Source organism: Oncorhynchus nerka, linkage group LG18, assembly GCF_034236695.1.
Source record: "Oncorhynchus nerka isolate Pitt River linkage group LG18, Oner_Uvic_2.0, whole genome shotgun sequence".
Classification (NCBI taxonomy): domain Eukaryota; kingdom Metazoa; phylum Chordata; class Actinopteri; order Salmoniformes; family Salmonidae; genus Oncorhynchus; species Oncorhynchus nerka.
The window spans coordinates 927795-952890 of NC_088413.1; the positions used below are offsets into that span (position 1 = coordinate 927795).

Here is a 25096-nt window from a genome sequence, read left to right on the forward strand (position 1 = left end):
GCCTGCCTGCCTGTCCTCTGTCTGTCTGTTGGCACTCTGCGTGCCTGCCTGCCTGTCCTCTGCCTGTCTGTTGGCACTCTGCCTGTCTGTTGGCCCTCTGCCTGTCTGTTGGCCCTCTGCCTGTCTGTTGGCCCTCTGCCTGTCTGTTGGCCCTCTGCCTGTCTGTTGGCCCTCTGCGTGCCTGCCTGCCTGTCCTCTGCCTGTCTGTTGGCACTCTGCGTGCCTGCCTGCCTGTCCTCTGTCTGCCTGTTGGCCCTCTGCCTGTTGGCCTGTCCTCTGCCTGTCTGTTGGCCCTCTGCCTGTCTGTTGGCCCTCTGCCTGTCTGTTGGCCCTCTGCCTGTCTGTTGGCCCCTGCCTGCCTGTCTGCCTGTCTGTTGGCCCTCTGCCTGTCTGTCTGTCTGTCTGTTGGCCCTCTGCCTGTCTGTTGGCCCTCCGCCTGCCTGCCTGTCTGTTGGCCCTCCGCCTGCCTGTCTGTCTGTTGGCCCTCTGCCTGTTGGCCCTCTGCGTGCCTGTCTGTCTGTTGGCCCTCTGCCTGTTGGCCCTCTGCGTGCCTGTCTGTCTGTTGGCCCTCCGCCTGCCTGTCTGTCTGTTGGCCCTCTGCCTGTTGGCCCTCTGCGTGCCTGCCTGCCTGTCTGTTGGCCCTCCGCCTGCCTGTCTGTCTGTTGGCCCTCCGCCTGCCTGTCTGCCTGTTGGCCCTCTGCCTGTTGCCCTCTGCCTGTTGGCCCTCTGCCTGTTGGCCCTCTGCCTGCCGGCCTGCCTGTCTGTTGGCCCTCTGCCTGCCTGTCTGTCTGTTGGCCCTCCGCCTGCCTGTCTGCCTGTTGGCCCTCTGCCTGCCTGCCTGTCTGTCTGTTGGCCCTCTGCGTGCCTGTCTGTCTGTTGGCCCTCTGCGTGCCTGCCTGCCTGTCTGTTGGCCCCCTCAGCCTGTTGGCCCTCAGCCTGTTGGCCCTCTGCGTGCCTGCCTGTCCTGTTGCCTCTGCCTGTTGGCCCTCTGCGTGCCTGTCTGTCTGTTGGCCCCTCTGCCTGTTGGCCCTCTGCGTGTGCCTGTCTGTCTGTTGGCCCTCTGCCTGTCTGTTGGCCCTCTGCGTGCCTGCCTGTCTGTTGGCCCTCTGTGTGCCTGCCTGCCTGTCTGGCCCTCTGCCTGTCTGCCTGCCTGCCTGTCTGTTGGCTGCCTGCCTGTCTGTCTGTTGGCCCCTGCCTGTCTGTTGGCCCTCTGCCTGTCTGTCTGTCTGTTGGCCCTCTGCCTGCCTGTCTGTCTGTTGGCCCTCTGCCTGCCTGCCTGTCTGTCTGTTGGCCCTCTGCCTGCCTGCCTGTCTGTCTGTTGGCCCTCTGCCTGCCTGCCTGTCTGTTGGCCCTCTGCCTGCCTGCCTGCCTGTCTGTTGGCCCTCTGCGTGCCTGCCTGTCTGTCTGTCTGTTGGCCCTCTGCGTGCCTGTCTGTCTGTTGGCCCTCTGCCTGTCTGTTGGCACTCTGTTGGCGTGCCTGCCTGTCTGTTGGCCCCTGCCTGTCTGCCGGCACCTGCCCTGCCTGTCTGTCGGCCCCCTGCCTGTCTGTCGGCCCCCTGCCTGTCTGTCGGCCCTCTGTCTGTCTGTCGGCCCTCTGTCTATCTATCCTCCGCAGAACAAAAAACAGTAGCAGACACACAGAGAGGTTTCCATAGAGGTGGTCGGTCCCCCCACCCTTCGGTCCCCCCCATTCATGACATCATACCGCAGGTACACAAGACAGTGCATGACGTCACATACACAACGACGTCATAAAGAACGCCGACAGTCACGGTGTTCTAGATCTATGACCTGTGGTCCGGTACCATGACAACGTCACCTATAACACCTCTGGCTTCCCAGCAGAGTAGCAATGTTATTGGAAGAAAAATAATAATAATCCTGACCATAGATAGCTACCGTCTCTGAAAAAGCTATGATTGTTTTTACCTCCATCTCAGCCTCTCTCTCTCTCTCTCTCCCTGCCTATACTAGTGTACGACTTAACTCGGGCGTTATTAGTAATCGGCCAGTGTGCTGGACATTGATGTAGTGAGTCTGAAGAGATATAGCTACAGTATGTTTACAGTGAGAACCCAAGCTCACTAGGTCCCCCCCCAAGCTCACTAGGTCTCTGCAAACCACCTGAACACATCCTAGCTCAGTGAGACTTGACAGATGGCCATGGGGAGGGAGGGGGGGGTTTTTAACCGACTAACCTTCAGCCGTTTCACCACCTCATCGTTGCTTATCTTCTCCGTGATTTCCTTCACTCCAGGCGGGTAGGTGATCTTGCTGTCCCCCGCCGGTTTCTGCTGCTGCGGGAACTCCATGCTTGTCGTCGTTTTAATCCACACAGTCCTCTACTGGCCTCTATAGGCCAGCAAACAAAACACAAATCAACACAACCATTCTACCGCACTTCTCAAAAAAAACATCGTTTTAAAACACTGTTTTGTGCTTCTGATTATTATTTATGCGATAGACTGCGAGGGGAATAGGAACGCGTCAGTCGACTAGGGGAAATGTCTCCTGAATGAAGTAGTTTTTTTTGTATAATTAAAAATGTAAAAATCCTGGCTGTGCTAGTTAGCATGTTAGCTAAACAGCGCGATATCCGCTCTGCAATCGCATGTTCTTACATAAAGATTAACGTTAGATGTTTTGTAGCCACCAGTTTGGTTTGCGATTTCAAATACAATATATATACCATTACACCTGTGTGTATGTTGAACGAGTCCGACAAATCAAATGAATATCTATAAAAATAAACATACTACTATTGCAAGAGGAGTTGCGATGCTAGCTAGCTAGCTATGGTAGTTGGTTCACAAGACCCGCACTGTGTATGCTAAGCTAAGCTAACCAGCTAGCATTTTTAGCTATTTTAGAAATGTTAGCGTTGTTAGCATCGTTAGCGTTGTTAGCATCGTTAGCATTATTAGCCTAGGCCTCAAACTACTCACAGAGAACACCATCACATTTGCACATCACTGTTGTTACCAAAAGAGACAGAAATTAAATTCACGAATAATAGTTATTCTCAAGACCTCTTCCTGCGAACGACTTCCTGTCATGTTTAGCGTTTAGAAGTAAAAAACAACTTTATTTGTCCAGGAAAATAAAGATAAATCAACTTCGTTATGTTTGTTTCAACTTCAAGCTCTCTCTGTCTCTGTCTCTCTCTTCACATCGTTTCCTTACAGTGGCGCTTTACTTCTCTTGGTTGTAAAAAATGCAATCGTCGCCCTCCCTCTCCAACATCACAATTATAACAAAAGAAAGCTTTTTTGTACACATACAACTATGAGCCAAAAATATCTGCAAAAACAGTAGCCGCGGTCCACCAAAAATAAACCCAACATGTAATTCCTGTATCATATTTACCTCACCAATGAGCGGTTTTAATTCATGAGGTTGTGTGTGTGTTTTTAGTTTCGGCACAAAGCTCCGTGTCTCCAGTCTCAGCAGCCAGTCTCAGCAGTTTGAATGTCCCCTCTGTGGACGCTGGGTGGACGGCGCCGTCCTCGGTCTGACCGGGGTACTGCAACACACCTCATCAAGCGGGACTCGGAAAAACCAAACTCCAACTTCCCCCTTCTTTTCTTTTTTTAGATGCAGGAACATAAAAACCCGACAAGAGATGCTGATCCCAGGTCAGTATTTAGAAGTTCCCTGAATGGATAGGGGTTGAAGTTGTGGGGGGAGGGAAGGGGAAAACTGATTCTAGGTTTGTGCATGGCCGGAATATAATTTAAGAGGTTTGGAAGGAGTATTCAATACTGTACCAAATAAATTAGAATAGCAGACAAGGCACTTATAGTATGCCAGTGTACCAAAGTTGCAGATATTAATAAATGTAAAAGAGAATGATTTAACACCATTGTAAATTACAACCCATATTTGTGCTTATTTATTTTCCCTTTTGTTTATTAACCATTTGTACATTGTTACAACAATATGACATAAATGTCTTTATTATTCTTTTGCAGCTTCTGTATGTGTAATGTTTACTGTTAATTTCTAGTGTTTATTTCACTTTTGTATATTATCTACCTCACTTACTTTAACATATGTTTCCCATGCCAATAAAGGCCCTTGAATTGAAATGGATTTAAATGAACAACAACGTAACGACAACATCTATTTGGGAACTACAAAAGTTGATTTGGCAGGTTTTCAGCGTGGTCTTATTTCTCTCTCCAGTATCTATCAGGATGAAGTGTAGTTGACCAACCCAGCCGCTTGGTGCGCTACTGTTGTTTCAGCCCAGCTTCCTGAAACCAGCTTCTTCCGTTGTTTTTAACATGGCCACAACACCACGCTAGTGAGATACTTCCATAAGACAACTGTTTTTAAACATTAGCACACCGAGAATGCCAAGGAAAAGAAAACGGCCATAGCCCGGCCAGAGTACCGGGTTATCAAACGACAACAACTACTACCGAATACCGGGAACGAGTGACGGCGCGCCGCTGTCGAGAAGTGAATTCCACACCGGGACTAACTCTCACGACTACGGTAGTACTAATATGCTCGTTTCGACAAACTCAGGAGGAATCTCGGCTACTTCTCAGGACAAGGACGAGATCGTGAGGACCATGAAGGAGATGTTTTACCACCTGGATCCGGAAGTTCTTTACATTGTGTTGGCCGAGTGTGACTTCAAAGGTAAATGACTCTTGACTGACAAGTTGAACGTAGCTACTAGTTGTGACAAAGTTTTTAGATCAATATCTAGATATTATTAAGTATGTACCTAAACGTGATTGGTTGGGTGCGTTGTTGCAACAGCAATGCTGCTCTGGTCCCTTTGACCGATATTTCCCATATTGATGATATGATTGATTATGTCGATCAACGTTATGTCAGACGTTATGTGACGTCACCTCTCTTCCCACACATCCCTGCTCATCCACTTTACACCCGACACTCAATCTAAAACACAAAATGTTTTTCTTATTTTTTTAATTTTTTTTTTTTTTTTACACAAGATGAATAACTAAAGTCAAAAAAGCATCCAGGCTAACAATTTACTTTACTATTTTGTGAATAGGATAAACTCCGCGTTAGTGTGTGTTTTCAATGTCGTGTGTGTACTGACTGTGATCATGTTGCATAATGCACTGGTGTCATGAGGTTACTGTAGTTCAACAGTACATATTGAGACTACAGTTCAACAGTACATATTGAGACTACAGTTCACCAGTACATATTGGTCACCATAGCATCTCCCACCTGTACAGTTCACCAGTACATATTGGGACTACAGTACATTGGGCAGTTCACCAGTATATTCTCAGTACATAGTCACCCCCAAACAGTACAATTGTTTCAGTACATTTGGACTACAGTTCAACTACCTTCAGTTCTCTGGGACTGTACAATGGGACTGAACAGTACATATTGGGACTACAGTTCAAAAAATCTACAGTTTAAATTGGAAACACTTATCTCAACAGTACATATTGGGACCAGTTTAGCTTTAAAGTTCACCAACTGTCAGAGCATCTTACAGTTCATATTACTGTTCAACACCTGGGACTACAGTACATATTGGGCCCACCTATAATTTAGCCCAAACAACTACCTGGGACTTTCCTAACTGTACATATTTAATTTATTTATTTATTTTCAACAGTCCTTTGCACAGTTCCAGTACATATTATTTTTATTTCTACTTTGCACATTCTTCCATTGCAATACTACCATTCCAGTGTTTTACATATTGGGACTACAGCTCAACAGTACACATTGGGACTAGTTTACTTTGACCAGTACATTGGGACCAGTTTTTGCCTTTACTACAGTTCCCTTCTCAGTTCCTAATTTGCTCACATTGTATATAGACTTGTTTTTTTTGTTGTTGACTACAGCTCAACAGTACACATTTTTTACAGTACATATTGACTGTATGTTTGTTTTGGGACTACATGTGTAACTCATATTGGGACTACAGTTGTTGTTTACTCCATGGGTGTAACTCTGTGTGGGTATGGGACTACAGACACTGGGACTACACTACAGTACATATTGGGACTACAGTTATCTTGGGACTACAGTACAGTACCCCATTGGGACTACAGTCAACAGTACATACAGTACATATTGGGACTACAGTTCAACAGTAAATGGGACTACAGAACTTATTCTCAACATATTGGGACTACACCTGGTTAATTGGGACTACAGTTCAAATATTGGGAAATAACATAAATAAATAAATTGGGACTACAGTTCAACAGTTCACATATTGGGACTACAGTTCAACAGTACATATTGGGACTACAGTTCACAGTTCAACAGTACATATTGAGACTACAGTTCAACAGTACATATTGAGACTACAGTTCAACAGTACATATTGAGACTACAGTTCACCAGTACATATTGGGACTACAGTTCAACAGTACATATTGGGACTACAGTACATATTGGGACTACAGTTCACCAGTACATATTGGGACTACAGTTCAACAGTACATATTGGGACTACAGTTCACCAGTACATATTGAGACTACAGTTCAACAGTACATATTGAGACTACAGTTCACCAGTACATATTGGGACTACAGTTCAACAGTACATATTGGGACTACAGTACATATTGGGACTACAGTTCAACAGTACATATTGGGACTACAGTACATATTGAGACTACAGTTCAACAGTACATATTGGGACTACAGTTCAACAGTACATATTGGGACGACAGTACATATTGGGACTACAGTTCACCAGTACATATTGGGACTACAGTACATATTGGGACTACAGTTCAACAGTACATATTGGGACTACAGTTCAACAGTACATATTGGGACTACATATTGGGACTACAGTTCAACAGTACACATTGGGACTACAGTTCAACAGTACACATTGGGACTACAGTTCAACAGTACATATTGGGACTACAGTTCAACAGTACATATTGGGACTACAGTACATATTGGGACTACAGTTCAACAGTACATATTGGGACTACAGTTCAACAGTACATATTGGGACTACAGTACATATTGGGACTACAGTTCAACAGTACATATTGGGACTACAGTTCAACAGTACATATTGGGACTACAGTTCAACAGTACATATTGGGACTACAGTTCAACAGTACATATTGGGACTACAGTTCAACAGTACATATTGGGACTACAGTTCAACAGTACACATTGGGACTACAGTTCAACAGTACATATTGGGACTCAACAGTACATATTGGGACTACAGTTCAACAGTACATATTGGGACTACAGTTACATATTTGGACTACAGTTCAACAGTACATATTGGGACTACAGTTCAACAGTACATATTGGGACTACAGTTCAACATATTGGGACTACATTGGGACTACAGTTACAGTACATATTGGGACTACAGTTCAACAGTACATATTGGGACTACAGTTACATATTGGGACTACAGTTCAACAGTACATATTGGGACTACAGTTCAACAGTACATATTTGGGACTACAGTTCAACAGTACATATTGGGACTACAGTTCAACAGTACATATTGGGACTACAGTTCAACAGTACATATTGGGACTACAGTTCAACAGTACATATTGGGACTACAGTTCAACAGTACATATTGGGACTACAGTTCAACAGTACATATTGGGACTACAGTTCAACAGTACATATTGGGACTACAGTTCAACAGTACATATTGGGACTACAGTTCAACAGTACATATTGGGACTACAGTTCAACAGTACATATTGGGACTACAGTTCAACAGTACATATTGGGACTACAGTTCAACAGTACATATTGGGACTACAGTACATATTGGGACTACAGTTCAACAGTACATATTGGGACTACAGTTCAACAGTACATATTGGGACTACAGTTCAACAGTACATATTGGGACTAGTTCAACAGTACATATTGGGACTACAGTTCAACAGTACATATTGGGACTACAGTTCAACAGTACATATTGGGACTACAGTTCAACAGTACATATTGGGACTACAGTTCAACAGTACATATTGGGACTACAGTTCAACAGTACATATTGGGACTACAGTTCAACAGTACATATTGGGACTACAGTTCAACAGTACATATTGGGACTACAGTTCAACAGTACATATTGGGACTACAGTTCAACAGTACATATTGGGACTACAGTTGGGACTACAGTTCAGTACATATTGGGACTACAGTTCAACAGTACATATTGGGACTACAGTTCAACAGTACACATTGGGACTACAGTACATATTGGGACTACAGTTCATATTGGGACTACAGTTCATATTGGGACTACAGTTCAACAGTACACATTGGGACTACAGTTCAACAGTACATATTGGGACTACAGTTCAACAGTACACATTGGGACTACAGTTCAACAGTACATATTGGGACTACAGTTCAACAGTACATATTGGGACTACAGTTCAACAGTACATATTGGGACTACAGTTCAACAGTACACATTGGGTACATATTGGGACTACAGTTCATATTGGGAACAGTACATATTGGGACTACAGTTCAACATTGGGACTACAGTTACATATTGGGACTACAGTTCAACAGTACATATTGAGACTACAGTTCAACAGTACATATTGGGACTACAGTACATATTGAGACTACAGTTCACCAGTACATATTGGGACTACAGTACAACAGTACATATTGGGACTACAGTTCAACAGTACATATTGGGACTACAGTTCAACAGTACATATTGGGACTACAGTTCAACAGTACATATTGGGACTACAGTTCAACAGTACATATTGGGACTACAGTTCAACAGTACATATTGGGACTACAGTTCAACAGTACATATTGGGACTACAGTTCAACAGTACATATTGGGACTACAGTACATATTTGGACTACAGTTCAACAGTACACATTGGGACTACAGTTCAACAGTACATATTGGGACTACAGTTCAACAGTACATATTGGGACTACAGTTCAACAGTACATATTGGGACTACAGTTCAACAGTACATATTGGGACTACAGTACATATTGGGACTACAGTTCAACAGTACATATTGGGACTACAGTTCAACAGTACATATTGGGACTACAGTTCAACATTGGGTACATATTGGGACTACAGTTCAACAGTACATATTGGGACTACAGTTCAACAGTACATATTGGGACTACAGTTCAACAGTACATACAGTTTGGGACTACAGTTCAACAGTACATATTGGGACTACAGTTCAACAGTACATATTGGGACTACAGTTCAACAGTACATATTGGGACTACAGTTCAACAGTACATATTGGGACTACAGTTCAACAGTACATATTGGGACTACAGTTCAACAGTACATATTGGGACTACAGTTCAACAGTACATATTGAGACTACAGTTCAACAGTACATATTGGGACTACAGTTCAACAGTACATATTGGGACTACAGTTCAACAGTACATATTGGGACTACAGTTCAACAGTACATATTGGGACTACAGTTCAACAGTACATATTGGGACTACAGTTCAACAGTACATATTGGGACTACAGTTCAACAGTACATATTGGGACTACAGTACATATTGGGACTACAGTTCAACAGTACATATTGGGACTACAGTTCAACAGTACATATTGGGACTACAGTTCAACAGTACATATTGGGACTACAGTTCAACAGTACATATTGGGACTACAGTTCAACAGTACATTTGATTGGGACTACAGTTCAACAGTACATATTGGGACTACAGTTCAACAGTACATATTGGGACTACAGTTCAACAGTACATATTGGGACTACAGTTCAACAGTACATATTGGGACTACAGTTCAACAGTACATATTGGGACTACAGTTCAACAGTACATATTGATTGGGACTACAGTTCAACAGTACATATTGGGACTACAGTTCAACAGTACATATTGGGACTACAGTTCAACAGTACATATTGGGACTACAGTTCAACAGTACATATTGGGACTACAGTTCAACAGTACATATTGGGACTACAGTTCAACAGTACATATTGGGACTACAGTTCAACAGTACATATTGGGACTACAGTACATATTGAGACTACAGTTCACCAGTACACATTGGGACTACAGTTCAACAGTACATATTGAGACTACAGTTCAACAGTACATATTGGGACTACAGTACATATTGAGACTACAGTTCACCAGTACATATTGGGACTACAGTACAACAGTACATATTGGGAACAGTACAGTACATTGGGACTACAGTTCAACAGTACATATTGGGACTACAGTTCAACAGTACATATTGGGACTACAGTTCAACAGTACATATTGGGACTACAGTTCAACAGTACATATTGGGACTACAGTTCAACAGTACATATTGGGACTACAGTTCAACAGTACATATTGGGACTACAGTTCAACAGTACATATTGGGACTACAGTTCAACAGTACATATTGGGACTACAGTTCAACAGTACACATATTGGGACTACAGTTCATATTGGGACTACAGTTCAACATATTGGGACTACAGTTGGGACTACAGTACATATTGGGACTACACATTGGGACTACATAGTTGGGACTACAGTACATATTGGGACTACAGTTCAACAGTACATATTGGGACTACAGTTCAACAGTACACATTGGGACACAGTACATATTGGGACTACAGTTGGGAACAGTACATATTGGGACTACAGTTCAACAGTACATATTGGGACTACAGTTCAACAGTACATATTGGGACTACAGTTCAACAGTACATATTACATACATATTGGGACTACAGTTCAACAGTACATATTGGGACTACAGTTCAACAGTACATATTGGGACTACAGTTCAACAGTACATATTGGGACTACAGTTCAACAGTACATATTGGGACTACAGTTCAACAGTACATATTGGGACTACAGTTCAACAGTACATATTGGGACTACAGTTCAACAGTACATATTGGGACTACAGTACATATTGGGACTACAGTTCAACAGTACATATTGGGACTACAGTTCAACAGTACATATTGGGACTACAGTACATATTGGGACTACAGTTCAACAGTACATATTGGGACTACAGTTCAACAGTACATATTGGGACTACAGACTGGGACTACAGTTCAACAGTACATATTGGGACTACAGTTCAACAGTACATATTGGGACTACAGTTCAACAGTACATATTGGGACTACAGTTCAACAGTACATATTGGGACTACAGTTCAACAGTACATATTGGGACTACAGTTCAACAGTACATATTGGGACTACAGTTCAACAGTACATATTGAGACTACAGTTCAACAGTACATATTGGGACTACAGTTCAACAGTACATATTGGGACTACAGTTCAACAGTACATATTGGGACTACAGTTCAACAGTACATATTGGGACTACAGTTCAACAGTACATATTGGGACTACAGTTCAACAGTACATATTGGGACTACAGTTCAACAGTACATATTGAGACTACAGTTCAACAGTACATATTGAGACTACAGTTCAACAGTACATATTGGGACTACAGTTCAACAGTACATATTGGGACTACAGTTCAACAGTACACATTGGGACTACAGTTCAACAGTACATATTGGGACTACAGTTCAACAGTACATATTGGGACTACAGTTCAACAGTACATATTGGGACTACAGTTCAACAACAGTACATATTGGGACTACAGTTCAACAGTACACATTGGGACTACAGTTCAACATTGGGACTACAGTTCAACAGTACATATTGGGACTACAGTTCAACAGTACATATTGGGACTACAGTTCAACAGTACATATTGGGACTCAACAGTACATATTGAGACTACAGTTCAACAGTACATATTGGGACTACAGTACAACAGTACATATTGGGACTACAGTTCAACAGTACATATTGGGACTACAGTTCAACAGTACATATTGGGACTACAGTTCAACAGTACATATTGGGACTACAGTTCAACAGTACATATTGGGACTACAGTTCAACAGTACATATTGGGACTACAGTTCAACAGTACATATTGGGACTACAGTTCAACAGTACACATTGGGACTACAGTACATATTGGGACTACAGTTCAACAGTACATATTGGGACAGTTCAACAGTACATATTGGGACTACAGTTCAACAGTACATATTGAGACTACAGTTACAGTACATATTGGGACTACAGTTACAACAGTACATATTGGGACAGTTCAGAGACTACAGTACATATTGGGACTACAGTTCAACAGTACATATTGGGACATATTGGGACTACAGTTCAACAGTACATATTGGGACTACAGTTCAACAGTACATATTGGGACTACAGTTCAACAGTACATATTGGGACTACAGTACATATTGGGACTACAGTTCAACAGTACATATTGGGACTACAGTACATATTGGGACTACAGTTCAACAGTACATATTGGGACTACAGTTCAACAGTACATATTGGGACTACAGTTCAACAGTACATATTGGGACTACAGTTCAACAGTACATATTGGGACTACAGTTCAACAGTACATATTGGGACTACAGTTCAACAGTACATATTGGGACTACAGTACATATTGAGACTACAGTTCAACAGTACATATTGGGACTACAGTTCAACAGTACATATTGGGACTACAGTTCAACAGTACATATTGGGACTACAGTTCAACAGTACATATTGGGACTACAGTTCAACAGTACATATTGGGACTACAGTTCAACAGTACATATTGGGACTACAGTTCAACAGTACATATTGGGACTACAGTTCAACAGTACAGTACATTGGGACTACAGTTCAACAGTACATATTGGGACTACAGTTCAACAGTACATATTGGGACTACAGTTACATATTGGGACTACAGTACATATTGGGACTACAGTACATATTGGGACTACAGTTCACATTGAGAACAGTACATATTGGGACTACAGTTCATACAGACTACACATATTGGGACTACACATATTGGGACTACAGTTCAACAGTACATATTGGGACTACAGTTCAACAGTACACATTGGGACTACAGTTCAACAGTACACATTGGGACTACAGTTCAACAGTACATATTGGGACTACAGTTCAACAGTACACATTGGGACTACAGTTCAACAGTACATATTGGGACTACAGTACACATTGGGACTACAGTTCAACAGTACATATTGAGACTACAGTTCAACAGTACATATTGAGACTACAGTTCAACAGTACATATTGGGACTACAGTTCAACAGTACATATTGGGACTACAGTTCAACAGGACATATTGGGACTACAGTTCAGTACAGTACAGTACATATTGGGACTACAGTTCAACAGTACATATTGGGACTACAGTTCAACAACAGGACATATTGGGACTACAGTTCAACAGGACATATTGGGACTACAGTTCAACAGTACATATTGGGACTACAGTTCAACAGTACATATTGAGACTACAGTTCAACAGTACATATTGGGACTACAGTTCAACAGTACATATTGGGACTACAGTTCAACAGGACATATTGGGACTACAGTTCAACAGTACATATTGGGACTACAGTTCAACAGTACATATTGGGACTACAGTTCAACAGGACATATTGGGACTACAGTTCAACAGTACATATTGGGACTACAGTTCAACAGTACATATTGGGACTACAGTTCAACAGTACATATTGAGACTACAGTTCAACAGTACATATTGGGACTACAGTTCAACAGTACATATTGGGACTACAGTTCAACAGTACATATTGGGACTACAGTTCAACAGTACATATTGGGACTACAGTTCAACAGTACATATTGGGACTACAGTTCAACAGTACATATTGGGACTACAGTTCAACAGTACATATTGAGACTACAGTTCAACAGTACATATTGGGACTACAGTTCAACAGTACATATTGGGACTACAGTTCAACAGTACATATTGGGACTACAGTTCAACAGGACATATTGGGACTACAGTTCAACAGTACATATTGGGACTACAGTTCAACAGTACATATTGAGACTACAGTTCAACAGGACATATTGAGACTACAGTTCAACAGTACATATTGGGACAGTTCAACAGTACATATTGGGACTACAGTTCAACAGTACATATTGAGACTACAGTTACAACAGTACATATTGGGACTACAGTTCAACAGTACATATTGGGACTACAGTTCAACAGTACATATTGGGACTACAGTTCAACAGTACATATTGGGACTACAGTTCAACAGTACATATTGAGACTACAGTTCAACATTGGGAGACTACAGTACATATTGAGACTACAGTACATATTGAGACTACAGTACATATTGGGACTACAGTTCAACAGTACACATTGGGACTACAGTTCAACAGGACACATTGGGACTACAGTTCAACAGTACATATTGGGACTACAGTTCAACAGGACACATTGGGACTACAGTTCAACAGGACACATTGGGACTACAGTTCAACAGTACACATTGGGACTACAGTTCAACAGGACACATTGGGACTACAGTTCAACAGGACACATTGGGACTACAGTTCAACAGTACATATTGGGACTACAGTTCAACAGGACATATTGAGACTACAGTTCAACAGGACATATTGAGACTACAGTTCAACAGGACATATTGGGACTACAGTTCAACAGTACATATTGAGACTACAGTTCAACAGTACACATTGGGACTACAGTACATATTGGGACTACAGGACATATTGAGACTACAGTTCAACAGGACATATTGGGACTACAGTTCAACAGTACATATTGAGACTACAGTTCAACAGTACATATTGGGACTACAGTTCAACAGTACATATTGAGACTACAGTTCAACAGTACATATTGAGACTACAGTTCAACAGGACATATTGGGACTACAGTTCAACAGTACATATTGAGACTACAGTTCACCAGGACATATTGGGACTACAGTACATATTGGGACTACAGTTCAACAGTACATATTGGGACTACAGTTCACCAGGACATATTGGGACTACAGTACATATTGGGACTACAGTACATATTGGGACTACAGTTCAACAGTACATATTGAGACTACAGTTCAACAGTACATATTGGGACTACAGTTCAACAGTACATATTGGGACTACAGTTCAACAGTACATATTGGGACTACAGTTCAACAGTACATATTGGGACTACAGTTCAACAGTACATATTGGGACTACAGTTCAAAGACAGTACAGACTACAGTTCAACAGTACATATTGGGACTACAGTTCAACAGTACATATTGGGACTACAGTTCAACAGTACATATTGGGACTACAGTTCAACAGTACACATTGGGACTACAGTTCAACAGTACATATTGGGACTACAGTTCAACAGTACATATTGAGACTACAGTTCAACAGGACATTGTGACTTATTATATTAACATTTTTGAGAATGACACAAACATACATTTTCACAAAGTTTGCTGCCTCAGTTTGTGTAATGGCAATTTGCATATACTCCAGAATGTTATGAAGAGTGATCAGATGAATTGCAATTAATTGCAAAGTCCCTCTTTGCCATGCAAATTAACTGAATCCCCCAAAAACATTTCTGCTGCATTTCAGCCCTGCCACAAAAGGACCAGCTGACATCATGTCAGTTATTGTCTCGTTAACACAGGTTTGAGTGTTGAAGAGGATAAGGCTGGAGATCACCCTGTCATGCTGATTGAGTTCGAATAACAGACTGAAAGCTTAAAAAGAAGGGTTGTACTTGGAATCGTTGTTCTTCCTCTGTCAACCATGGTTACCTGCAAGGAAACACGTGTCGTCATCATCGCTTTTCACAAAAAAGGGCTTCACGGCTATAGATATCGCTGCCAGTAAGATTGAACCTAAATCAACCATTTTTCGGATCATCAAGAACTTCAAGGAGAGCGGTTCAATTGTTGTGAAGAAGGCTTCAGGGCGCCCAAGAAAGTCTAGCAAGCGCCAGGACCTTCTCCTAAAGTTGATTCAGCTGCGGGATCGGGGCACCACCAGTACAGAGCTTGCTCAGGAATGGCAGCAGGCAGGTGTGAGTGCATCTGCACGCACAGTGAGGCGAAGACTTTTGGAGGATGGCCTGGTGTCAAGAAGGGCAGCAAAGAAGCCACTTCTCTCCAGGAAAAACATCAGGGACAGACTGATATTCTGCAGAAGGTACAGGGATTGGACTGCTGAGGATTGGGATGAAGTCATTTTCTTTGATGAATCCCCTTTCCGATTGTTTGGGGCATCCAGAAAAAAGCTTGTCCGGAGAAGACAAGGTGAGCGCTACCATCAGTCCTGTGTCATGCCAACAGTAAAGCATCCAGAGACCATTCATGTGTGGGGTTGCTTCTCAGCCAAGGGAGTGGGCTCACTCACAATTTTGCCTAAGAACACAGCCATGAATAAAGAATGGTACCGACACATCCTCTGAGAGCAACTTCTCCCAACCATCCAGGAACAGTTTGGTGACGAACAATGCCTTTTCCAGCACGATGGAGCACCTTGCCATAAGGCAAAAGTGATAACTAAGTGGCTCGGGGAACAAAACATCGATATTTTGGTTCCATGGCCAGGAAACTCCCCAGACCTTAATCCTATTGAGAACTTGTGGTCAATCCTCAAGAGGCGGGTGGAAAAACAAAAACCTACACATTCTGACAAACTCCAAGCATTGATTATGGGCTGCCATCATGTGGCCCAGAAGTTAACTGACAGCATACCAGGGCGGATTGCAGAGGTCTTGAAAAAGAAGGGTCAACACTGCAAATATTGACTCTTTGCATCAACTTCATTTAATTGTCAATAAAAGCCTTTGACACTTATGAAATGCTTGTAATTATACTTCAGTATTCCATAGTAACATCTGACAAAAATATCTAAAGACACTGGAGCAGCAAACTTTGGAAATTAATATTTGTGTCATCCTCAAAACACATGGCTAAAGAATTAATTTAACCAACTGTTCCCCTTCTCTCTCTCTCTCTTTCTCTCTCTCTCCTACCATCTCTCTCTCTTTCTCTTTCTCTCTCTCTCCTACCATCTCTCTCTCTCTTCTCTCTCTCTCTCTCTCCTACCATCTCTCTCTCTCTCTCTCTCCTACCACCTCTCTCTCTCTCTCTCTCTCTCTCTCTTTTTCTCTCTCTCTCTCCTACCACCTCTCTCTCTCTCTACCATCTCTCTCTCTTTTTCTCTCTCTCTCTACCATCCTCTCTCTCCTACCATCTCTCTCTCTTTCTCTTTCTCTCTCTCTCTCTCTCTCTCTCTCTTTCTCTCTCTCTCTCTCCTACCACCTCTCTCTCCTTTTTCTCATTCCATGTCTCTCCTTTTTCTCCTTCCATGTCTCTTCCTGTAGTTGAGAATGCGATGGATTCTCTCCTGGAGCTGTCTGTAGCAGCTGAGCGTGTTGGCCCCCTCCCTCCCCTCCTCTCCGGGTTTGAGCTTACCGCAGCTCTCCTCAGCCCCCAACACAACTCCTCCAAACCAGACCTTCACCCCCACCCTCCTACGGGGAGTCCGCTGTCCCCCTCTCCCTCCCGACGGGCCCCTCCTCTCCGCAGCGAAGATAACCAGGACCTGACCACTGACTTGACGGAAGAGTTTGATGTTCTGATCGACCGTGAGCTGGAGAATCTTACCCTACAGCAGGAAGCTGAAGCGAGGGACCACGGTGATCTTCACTCCTCTTCCTCATCCGTCTCTTCCCTCTCCTTCCCCCCGTTCAGCCCCGGGCGCCCAGCAACAGGCCCTGCCACAGCCGCTCCAGTCCAGCCCAAGAGCCTCAGCCTCCAGGAGGGGGCTCCCAGGGACCAGCCATGCCCAGACAGGGTGTTCTCAGCTGGGCAGGCTAGCGGACCTCACTCCCCTGTCTCTGACCTGAGCCTCAACTTCTCTGGAGGAGCAGCCGGTTACCGGCGGCAACGGTCATTACTGGACTTCAGCCATCTGACTTCATCGCCATCCGAGACGGACAGAACTAAACCCAGCCTGCTTTTGGACCCAGGGGCCGCCGATCGCCCCTCTGCATTCCAGGCATACAGGAAACTGGACCAGTTCACCGTTCATCCAGAGGGCGAGCGGACCGTACCACCAGGTGGCGTAGTAAGGGGGGCGAGGACGAAGACGAGCGTCGCAGGAGAAGAAGAGCGACTCAACAACCCGTCGTTCTGGAATACTCGAGCGCCGGAGTTCCAACCGCATGTCCGCGGAAATCAGGCAACGGGGCCGGCATTTATCGTCCCTGTGGCGCTAAGCCCCTCCTCCTGGCACACCCGAGCCACACCCGCCTCCCACTGGTTGGCCCAGGGCCCTGTCGGTCAAGCCGCGACCGTCCCCAGGTCTTGGACAGGGGGTGTGTCTGCTGGCCCCAGAGCACCCCTCCTCTCTGGGCAACATGGTAGGCTCCGGCTGGAGGGGCGTGTCCTAGTGCTGCTACGGGGAGCTCCTGGGTCGGGCAAGTCCACCCTGGCCCGGTAAGGGGGCGTGTTAGGTGTGTGTATAGGGGGTGGGCGGGGTGTTGGATGGGTGTGTGTGTGTGTGTGTTTACAATAATGTTAACCACACTCACCAATAATCGTTTGTGCTTGCATGCGTGTGTTATTCCTATGTGTGTGTGTGTGTTATCCCTGTGTGTGTGTGTGTGTGTTATCCCTGTGTGTGTGTGTGTGTGTGTGTGTTATCCCTGTGTGTGTGTGTTATCCCTGTGTGTGTGTGTGTGTTATCCCTGTGTGTGTGTGTGTTTTGTGTGTGTGTGTGTGTGTGTGTGTTATCCCTGTGTGTGTGTGTGTGTGTGTGTGTGTTATCCCTGTGTGTGTGTGTGTTATCCCTGTGTGTGTGTGTGTGTGTGTGTGTGTGTGTGTGTTATCCCTGTGTGTGTGTGTGTGTGTTATCCCTGTGTGTGTGTGTGTGTGTGTGTGTGTGTGTGTAGGGTCATGCTGGAACAGAACCCACATGGGGTGGTGTTGAGCACGGATGATTATTTCTGTCGTCATGGGGACTATCGCTACGACCCCTCAGCTTTAGGGGAGGCCCACGAATGGAACCACGCTAGAGGTATACACCCTACACCCTAACCCCTACACCCTAACCCCTCAGCTTTAGGGGAGGCCCACGAATGGAACCACGCTAGAGGTATACACCCTACACCCTAACCCCTCAGCTTTAGGGGACCCTAACCCCTCAGCTTTAGGGGACCCCTACACCCTAACCCCTACAGCCTAACACCCTAACCCCTCAGCTTTAGGGGACCCTAACCCCTACACCCTACAGCCTAACCCCTCAGCTTTAGGGGACCCTACACCCTACAGCCTAAGCCCAACCTTTAGGGACCCTAACACCCTAACCCCTACAGCCTACACCCTAACCCCTACACCCTACACCCTAACCCCTCAGCTTTAGGGGACCCTAACCCCTCAGCTTTAGGGGACCCTAACCCCTACACCCTACACCCTAACCCCTCAGCTTTAGGGGACCCTAACCCCTACACCCTACAGCCTAACCCCTCAGCTTTAGGGGACCCTAACCCCTACAGCCTAACACCCTAACCCCTACACCCTAACCCCTCAGCTTTAGGGGACCCTAACCCCTACAGCCTATCACGCTAACCCCTACAGCCTAACACCCTAACCCCTACACCCTAACCCCTACAGCCTAACACCCTAACCCCTACAGCCTAACTAACCCCTACAGCCTAACTAACCCCTACACCCTAACCCCTCAGCTTTAGGGGACCCTAACCCCTACAGCCTAACACCCTAACCCCTACACCCTACACCCTAACCCCTCAGCTTTAGGGGACCCTAACCCCTACAGCCTAACACCCTAACCCCTACAGCCTAACACCCTAACCCCTACAGCCTAACACCCTAACCCCTACAGCCTAACACCCTAACCCCTACAGCCTAACCCCTACATCCTACAGCCTAACACCCTAACCCCTACATCCTAGAGCCTAACACCCTAACTAACCCCTACAGCCTAACACCCTAACTAACCCCTACACCCTAACTAACCCCTACACCCTAACTAACCCCTACACCCTAACTAACCCCTACACCCTAACTAACCCCTACACCCTAACTAACCCCTACACCCTAACTAACCCTACACCCTAACTAACCCTACACCCTAACTAACCCCTACACCCTAACTAACCCCTACACCCTAACTAACCCCTACACCCTAACTAACCCCTACACCCTAACTAACCCCTACACCCTAACTAACCCTACACCCTAACTAACCCTACACCCTAACTAACCCCTACACCCTAACTAACCCCTACACCCTAACTAACCCCTACACCCTAACTAACCCCTACACCCTAACTAACCCCTACACCCTAACTAACCCCTACACCCTAACTAACCCCTACACCCTAACTAACCCCTACACCCTAACTAACCCTACACCCTAACACCCTAACCCCTACACCCTACACCCTAACCCCTCAGCTTTAGGGGACCCTAACCCCTACAGCCTAACACCCTAACCCCTACAGCCTAACACCCTAACCCCTACAGCCTAACACCCTAACCCCTACAGCCTAACACCCTAACTAACCCCTACAGCCTAACACCCTAACTAACCCCTACAGCCTAACTAACCCCTACAGCCTAACTAACCCCTACACCCTAACTAACCCCTACACCCCAACTAACCCCTACACCCTAACTAACCCCACACCCTAACTAACCCCTACACCCTAACTAACCCCCACACCCTAACTAACCCCTACACCCCTACGCCCAACCCCTACACCCTAACCCTACACCTAACCCCTACACCCTAACCCCTACACCCTAACCCCTACACCCTAACCCCTACACCCTGACCCCTACACCCTGACCCCTACACCCTGACCCTACACCCTAACCCTACAGCCTAACACCCTAACACCCCTAACACCCTAACCCTACAGCCTAACACCCTAACCCTAACCCCTACACCCTAACCCCTACACCCTAACCCCTACACCCTAACCCCTACTAACCCCTACACCCTAACCCCTACACCCTAACATGTGTTACGCCCAACCCCTACGCCCTAACCCCTACGCCCTAACCCCTACACCCTAACCCCTACACCCTAACCCCTACTAACCCCTACACCCCTAACCCCTAACACCCTAACCCCTACACCCTAACCATGTAAATGGTCTCTGTTTCCCATTGAATAACATGGTGTTGATGTGTCCTCAGCCCAGGAAGTGATGGAGGCCTCCTCTCCTGTTGTTATTGACAACACCAACATATACTATCCCCTAACCCCTACACCCTAACCCCTAACCCCTACACCCTAACCCTAACCCCTACACCCTAACCCTACACCCTAACCCCTACACCCTAACCATGTAAATGGTCTCTGTTTCCCATTGAATAACATGGTGTTGATGTGTCCTCAGCCCAGGAAGTGATAGAGGCCTCTTTCTCTCCTGTTGTTATTGACAACACCAACATATACTATCCCCTAACCCCTACACCCTAACCCCTACATCCCTACACCCTAACCCCTACACCCTAACCATGTAAATGGTCTCTGTTTCCCATTGAATAACATGGTGTTGATGTGTCCTCAGCCCAGGAAGTGATGGAGGCCTCTTTCTCTCCTGTTGTTATTGACAACACCAACATATACTATCCCCTAACCCCTACACCCTAACCCCTACACCCTACACCCCATCCTAACCCCTTCACCCTAACCCCTACACCCTAACCCCTACACCCTAACCCCTACATCCTAACCCCTTCACCCTAACCCTACACCCTAACCCCTACACCCTAACCCCTACTAACCCCTACACCCTACACCCTAACCCCACACCCCTACACCCTAACCCCCCTACACCCTGACCCCTACACCCTGACCCCTACACCCTGACCCCTACACCCTAACCCCTACACCCTAACCCCTACACCCTAACCCCTACACCCCTACACCCTAACCCCCCTGACCCCTACACCCTGACCCCTACACCCTAACCCCTACACCCTAACCATGTAAATGGTCTCTGTTTCCCATTGAATAACATGGTGTTGATGTGTCCTCAGCCCAGGAAGTGATGGAGGCCTCTTTCTCTCCTGTTGTTATTGACAACACCAACATATACTATCCCCTAACCCCTACACCCTAACCCTACACCCTACACCCTAACCCCTACATCCTAACCCCTTCACCCTAACCCCTACACCCTAACCCCTACATCCTAACCCTTCACCCTAAACACCCTAACCCCTACACCCTAACCCCTACATCCTAACCCCTTCACCCTAACCCCTACACCCTAACCCCTACACCCTAACCCCTACATCCTAACCCTTCACCCTAACCCCTACACCCCTACACCCTAACCCCTACACCCTAACCCCTTCACCCTAACCCTACACCCTAACCCCTACACCCTGACCCCTACACCCTGACCCCTACACCCCAACCCCTACACCCTAACCCCTACACCCTACCTAACCCCTACACCCTAACCCCTACACCCTAACCCCTACACCCTACACCCTAACCTCTACACCCTAACCCTACACCCTAACCCCTACACCCTAACCCCTACACCCTATCCCCTAACCCCTACGCCCTAACCCCTACACCCTAACCCCTACACCCTAACCATGTAAATGGTCTCTGTTTCCCATTGAATAACATGGTGTTGATGTGTCCTCAGCCCAGGAAGTGATGGAGGCTCTTTTCTCCTGTTGTTATTGACAACACCAACATATACTATCCCCTAACCCCTACACCCTAACCCCTACACCCCTACACCCTAACCCCCTAACCCCACACCCTAACCCCTACACCCTAACCCCTACACCCTAACCCCTACACCCTAACCCCTACACCCTAACCCCTACACCCTGACCCCTACACTAACCCCTACACCCCTAACCCCTACACCCTAACCCCTACACCCTCCTAACCCCTACACCTAACCCCTACACCCTAACCCCTACACCCCAACCCCTACACCCTAACCCCTACACCCCTACACCCTAACCCCTACACCCTAACCCCTACACCCTAACCCTACACCCTAACCCCTACACCCCTAACCCCTACTAACCCTACACCTAACCCCTACACCTAACCCCTACACCCTAACCCCACACCCTAACCCCTACACCCTAACCCCTACACCCCTACACCCTAACCCCTACACCCTAACCCCCCTACACCCTAACCCCTACACCCTAACCCCTACACCCTAACCCCTGCACCCTAACCCCTACACCCTAACCCCTACACCCTAACCCCTACACCCTAACCCCTACACCCTAACCCCTACACCCTAACCATGTAAATGGTCTCTGTTTCCCATTGAATAACATGGTGTTGATGTGTCCTCAGCCCAGGAAGTGATGGAGGCCTCTTTCTCTCCTGTTGTTATTGACAACACCAACATATACTATCCCCTAACCCCTACACCCTACACCCTAACCCCTACACCCTAACCCCTACACCCTAACCCCTACACCTAACCCCTACACCCTAACCCCTACACCCTAACCCCTACACCCTAACCCCTACACCCCTAACCTCTACACCCTAACCCCTACACCCCTAACCCCTACACCCCTAACCCCTACACCCTAACCCCTACACCCTAACCCCTACACCCTACTACACCCTAACCATGTAAATGGTCTCTGTTTCCCATTGAATAACATGGTGTTGATGTGTCCTCAGCCCAGGAAGTGATGGAGGCCTCTTTCTCTCCTGTTGTTATTGACAACACCAACATATACTATCCCCTAACCCCTACACTAACCCCTACACCCTAACCTCTACACCCTAACCCCTACACCCCTAACCCCTACACCCCTAACCCCTACACCCTAACCCCTACACCCAACCCCTACACCCTATCCCCTACACCCTAACCCCTACACCCCTAACCCCTACACCCCTAACCCCTACACCCTAACCCCTACACCCTAACCCCTACACCCTAACCCCTACACCCTATCCCCTACACCCTAACCCCTACACCCTATCCCCTACACCCTATCCCCTACACCCTAACCCCTACACCCTAACCCCTACACCCTAACCTCTACACCCTAACCCCTACACCCCTAACTCCCTACACCCCTAACCCCTACACCCCTAACCCCTACACCCTAACCCCTACACCCTAACCCCTACACCCTATCCCCTACACCCTGACCCCTACACCTTAACCCCTACGCCCCTAACCCCTACACCCTAACCCCTACACCCTAACCCCTACACCCTAACCATGTAAATGGTCTCTGTTTCCCATTGAATAACATGGTGTTGATGTGTCCTCAGCCCAGGAAGTGATGGAGGCCTCTATCTCTCCTGTTGTTATTGACAACACCAACATATACTATCTTCTAACCCCTACACCCTAACCCCTACACCCTAACCCCTACACCCTAACCATGTAAATGGTTTCTGTTTCCCATTGAATAACATGGTGTTGATGTGTCCTCAGCCCAGGAAGTGATGGAGGCCTCTTTCTCTCCTGTTGTTATTGACAACACCAACATATACTATCCCCTAACCCTACACCCTAACCCCTACACCCTAACCCCTACACCCTAACCATGTAAATGGTCTCTGTTTCCCATTGAATAACATGGTGTTGATGTGTCCTCAGCCCAGGAAGTGATGGAGGCCTCTTTCTCTCCTGTTGTTATTGACAACACCAACATATACTATCCCCTAACCCCTACACCCTAACCCCTACACCCTAACCTCTACACCCTAACCCCTACACCCTAACCCCTACACCCTAACCCCTACACCCTAACCATGTAAATGGTCTCTGTTTCCCATTGAATAACATGGTGTTGATGTGTCCTCAGCCCAGGAAGTGATGGAGGCCTAATCTCTCCTGTTGTTATTGACAACACCAACATATACTATCTTCTAACCCCTACACCCTAACCCCTACACCCTAACCCCTACACCCTAACCATGTAAATGGTTTCTGTTTCCCATTGAATAACATGGTGTTGATGTGTCCTCAGCCCAGGAAGTGATGGAGGCCTCTTTCTCTCCTGTTGTTATTGACAACACCAACATATACTATCCCTAACCCCTACACCCTAACCCCTACACCCTAACCCCTACACCCTAACCATGTAAAT

At 46.0% G+C, this 25096-nt stretch overlaps 2 protein-coding genes and 1 long non-coding RNA gene across 3 annotated transcripts in view; 2 read left to right on the plus strand and 1 right to left on the minus strand.

The window, feature by feature from the left end:
• Window positions 1-3181, minus strand: part of LOC135561669 (sister chromatid cohesion protein PDS5 homolog A-like) — a 35738-nt gene extending 32557 nt beyond the window's left edge. The window contains exons 1-2 of the mRNA XM_065003402.1: window positions 2946-3181; window positions 2199-2352 (exon numbers count right to left, since the gene is read on the minus strand). Coding sequence (XP_064859474.1) covers window positions 2199-2312 — 114 coding nt within the window. The 5' untranslated portion in view covers window positions 2313-2352; window positions 2946-3181. The remainder of the gene's footprint in view (window positions 1-2198; window positions 2353-2945) is intronic.
• Window positions 1-25096, plus strand: part of LOC135561670 (uncharacterized) — a 126652-nt gene that overhangs the window by 49208 nt on the left and 52348 nt on the right. The window lies entirely within an intron of this gene.
• Window positions 4418-25096, plus strand: part of LOC135561658 (uncharacterized) — a 73027-nt gene continuing 52348 nt past the window's right edge. Inside the window, 3 exon segments of the mRNA XM_065003391.1 lie at window positions 4418-4650; window positions 17332-18448; window positions 18904-19028. Coding sequence (XP_064859463.1) covers window positions 4512-4650; window positions 17332-18448; window positions 18904-19028 — 1381 coding nt within the window. The 5' untranslated portion in view covers window positions 4418-4511.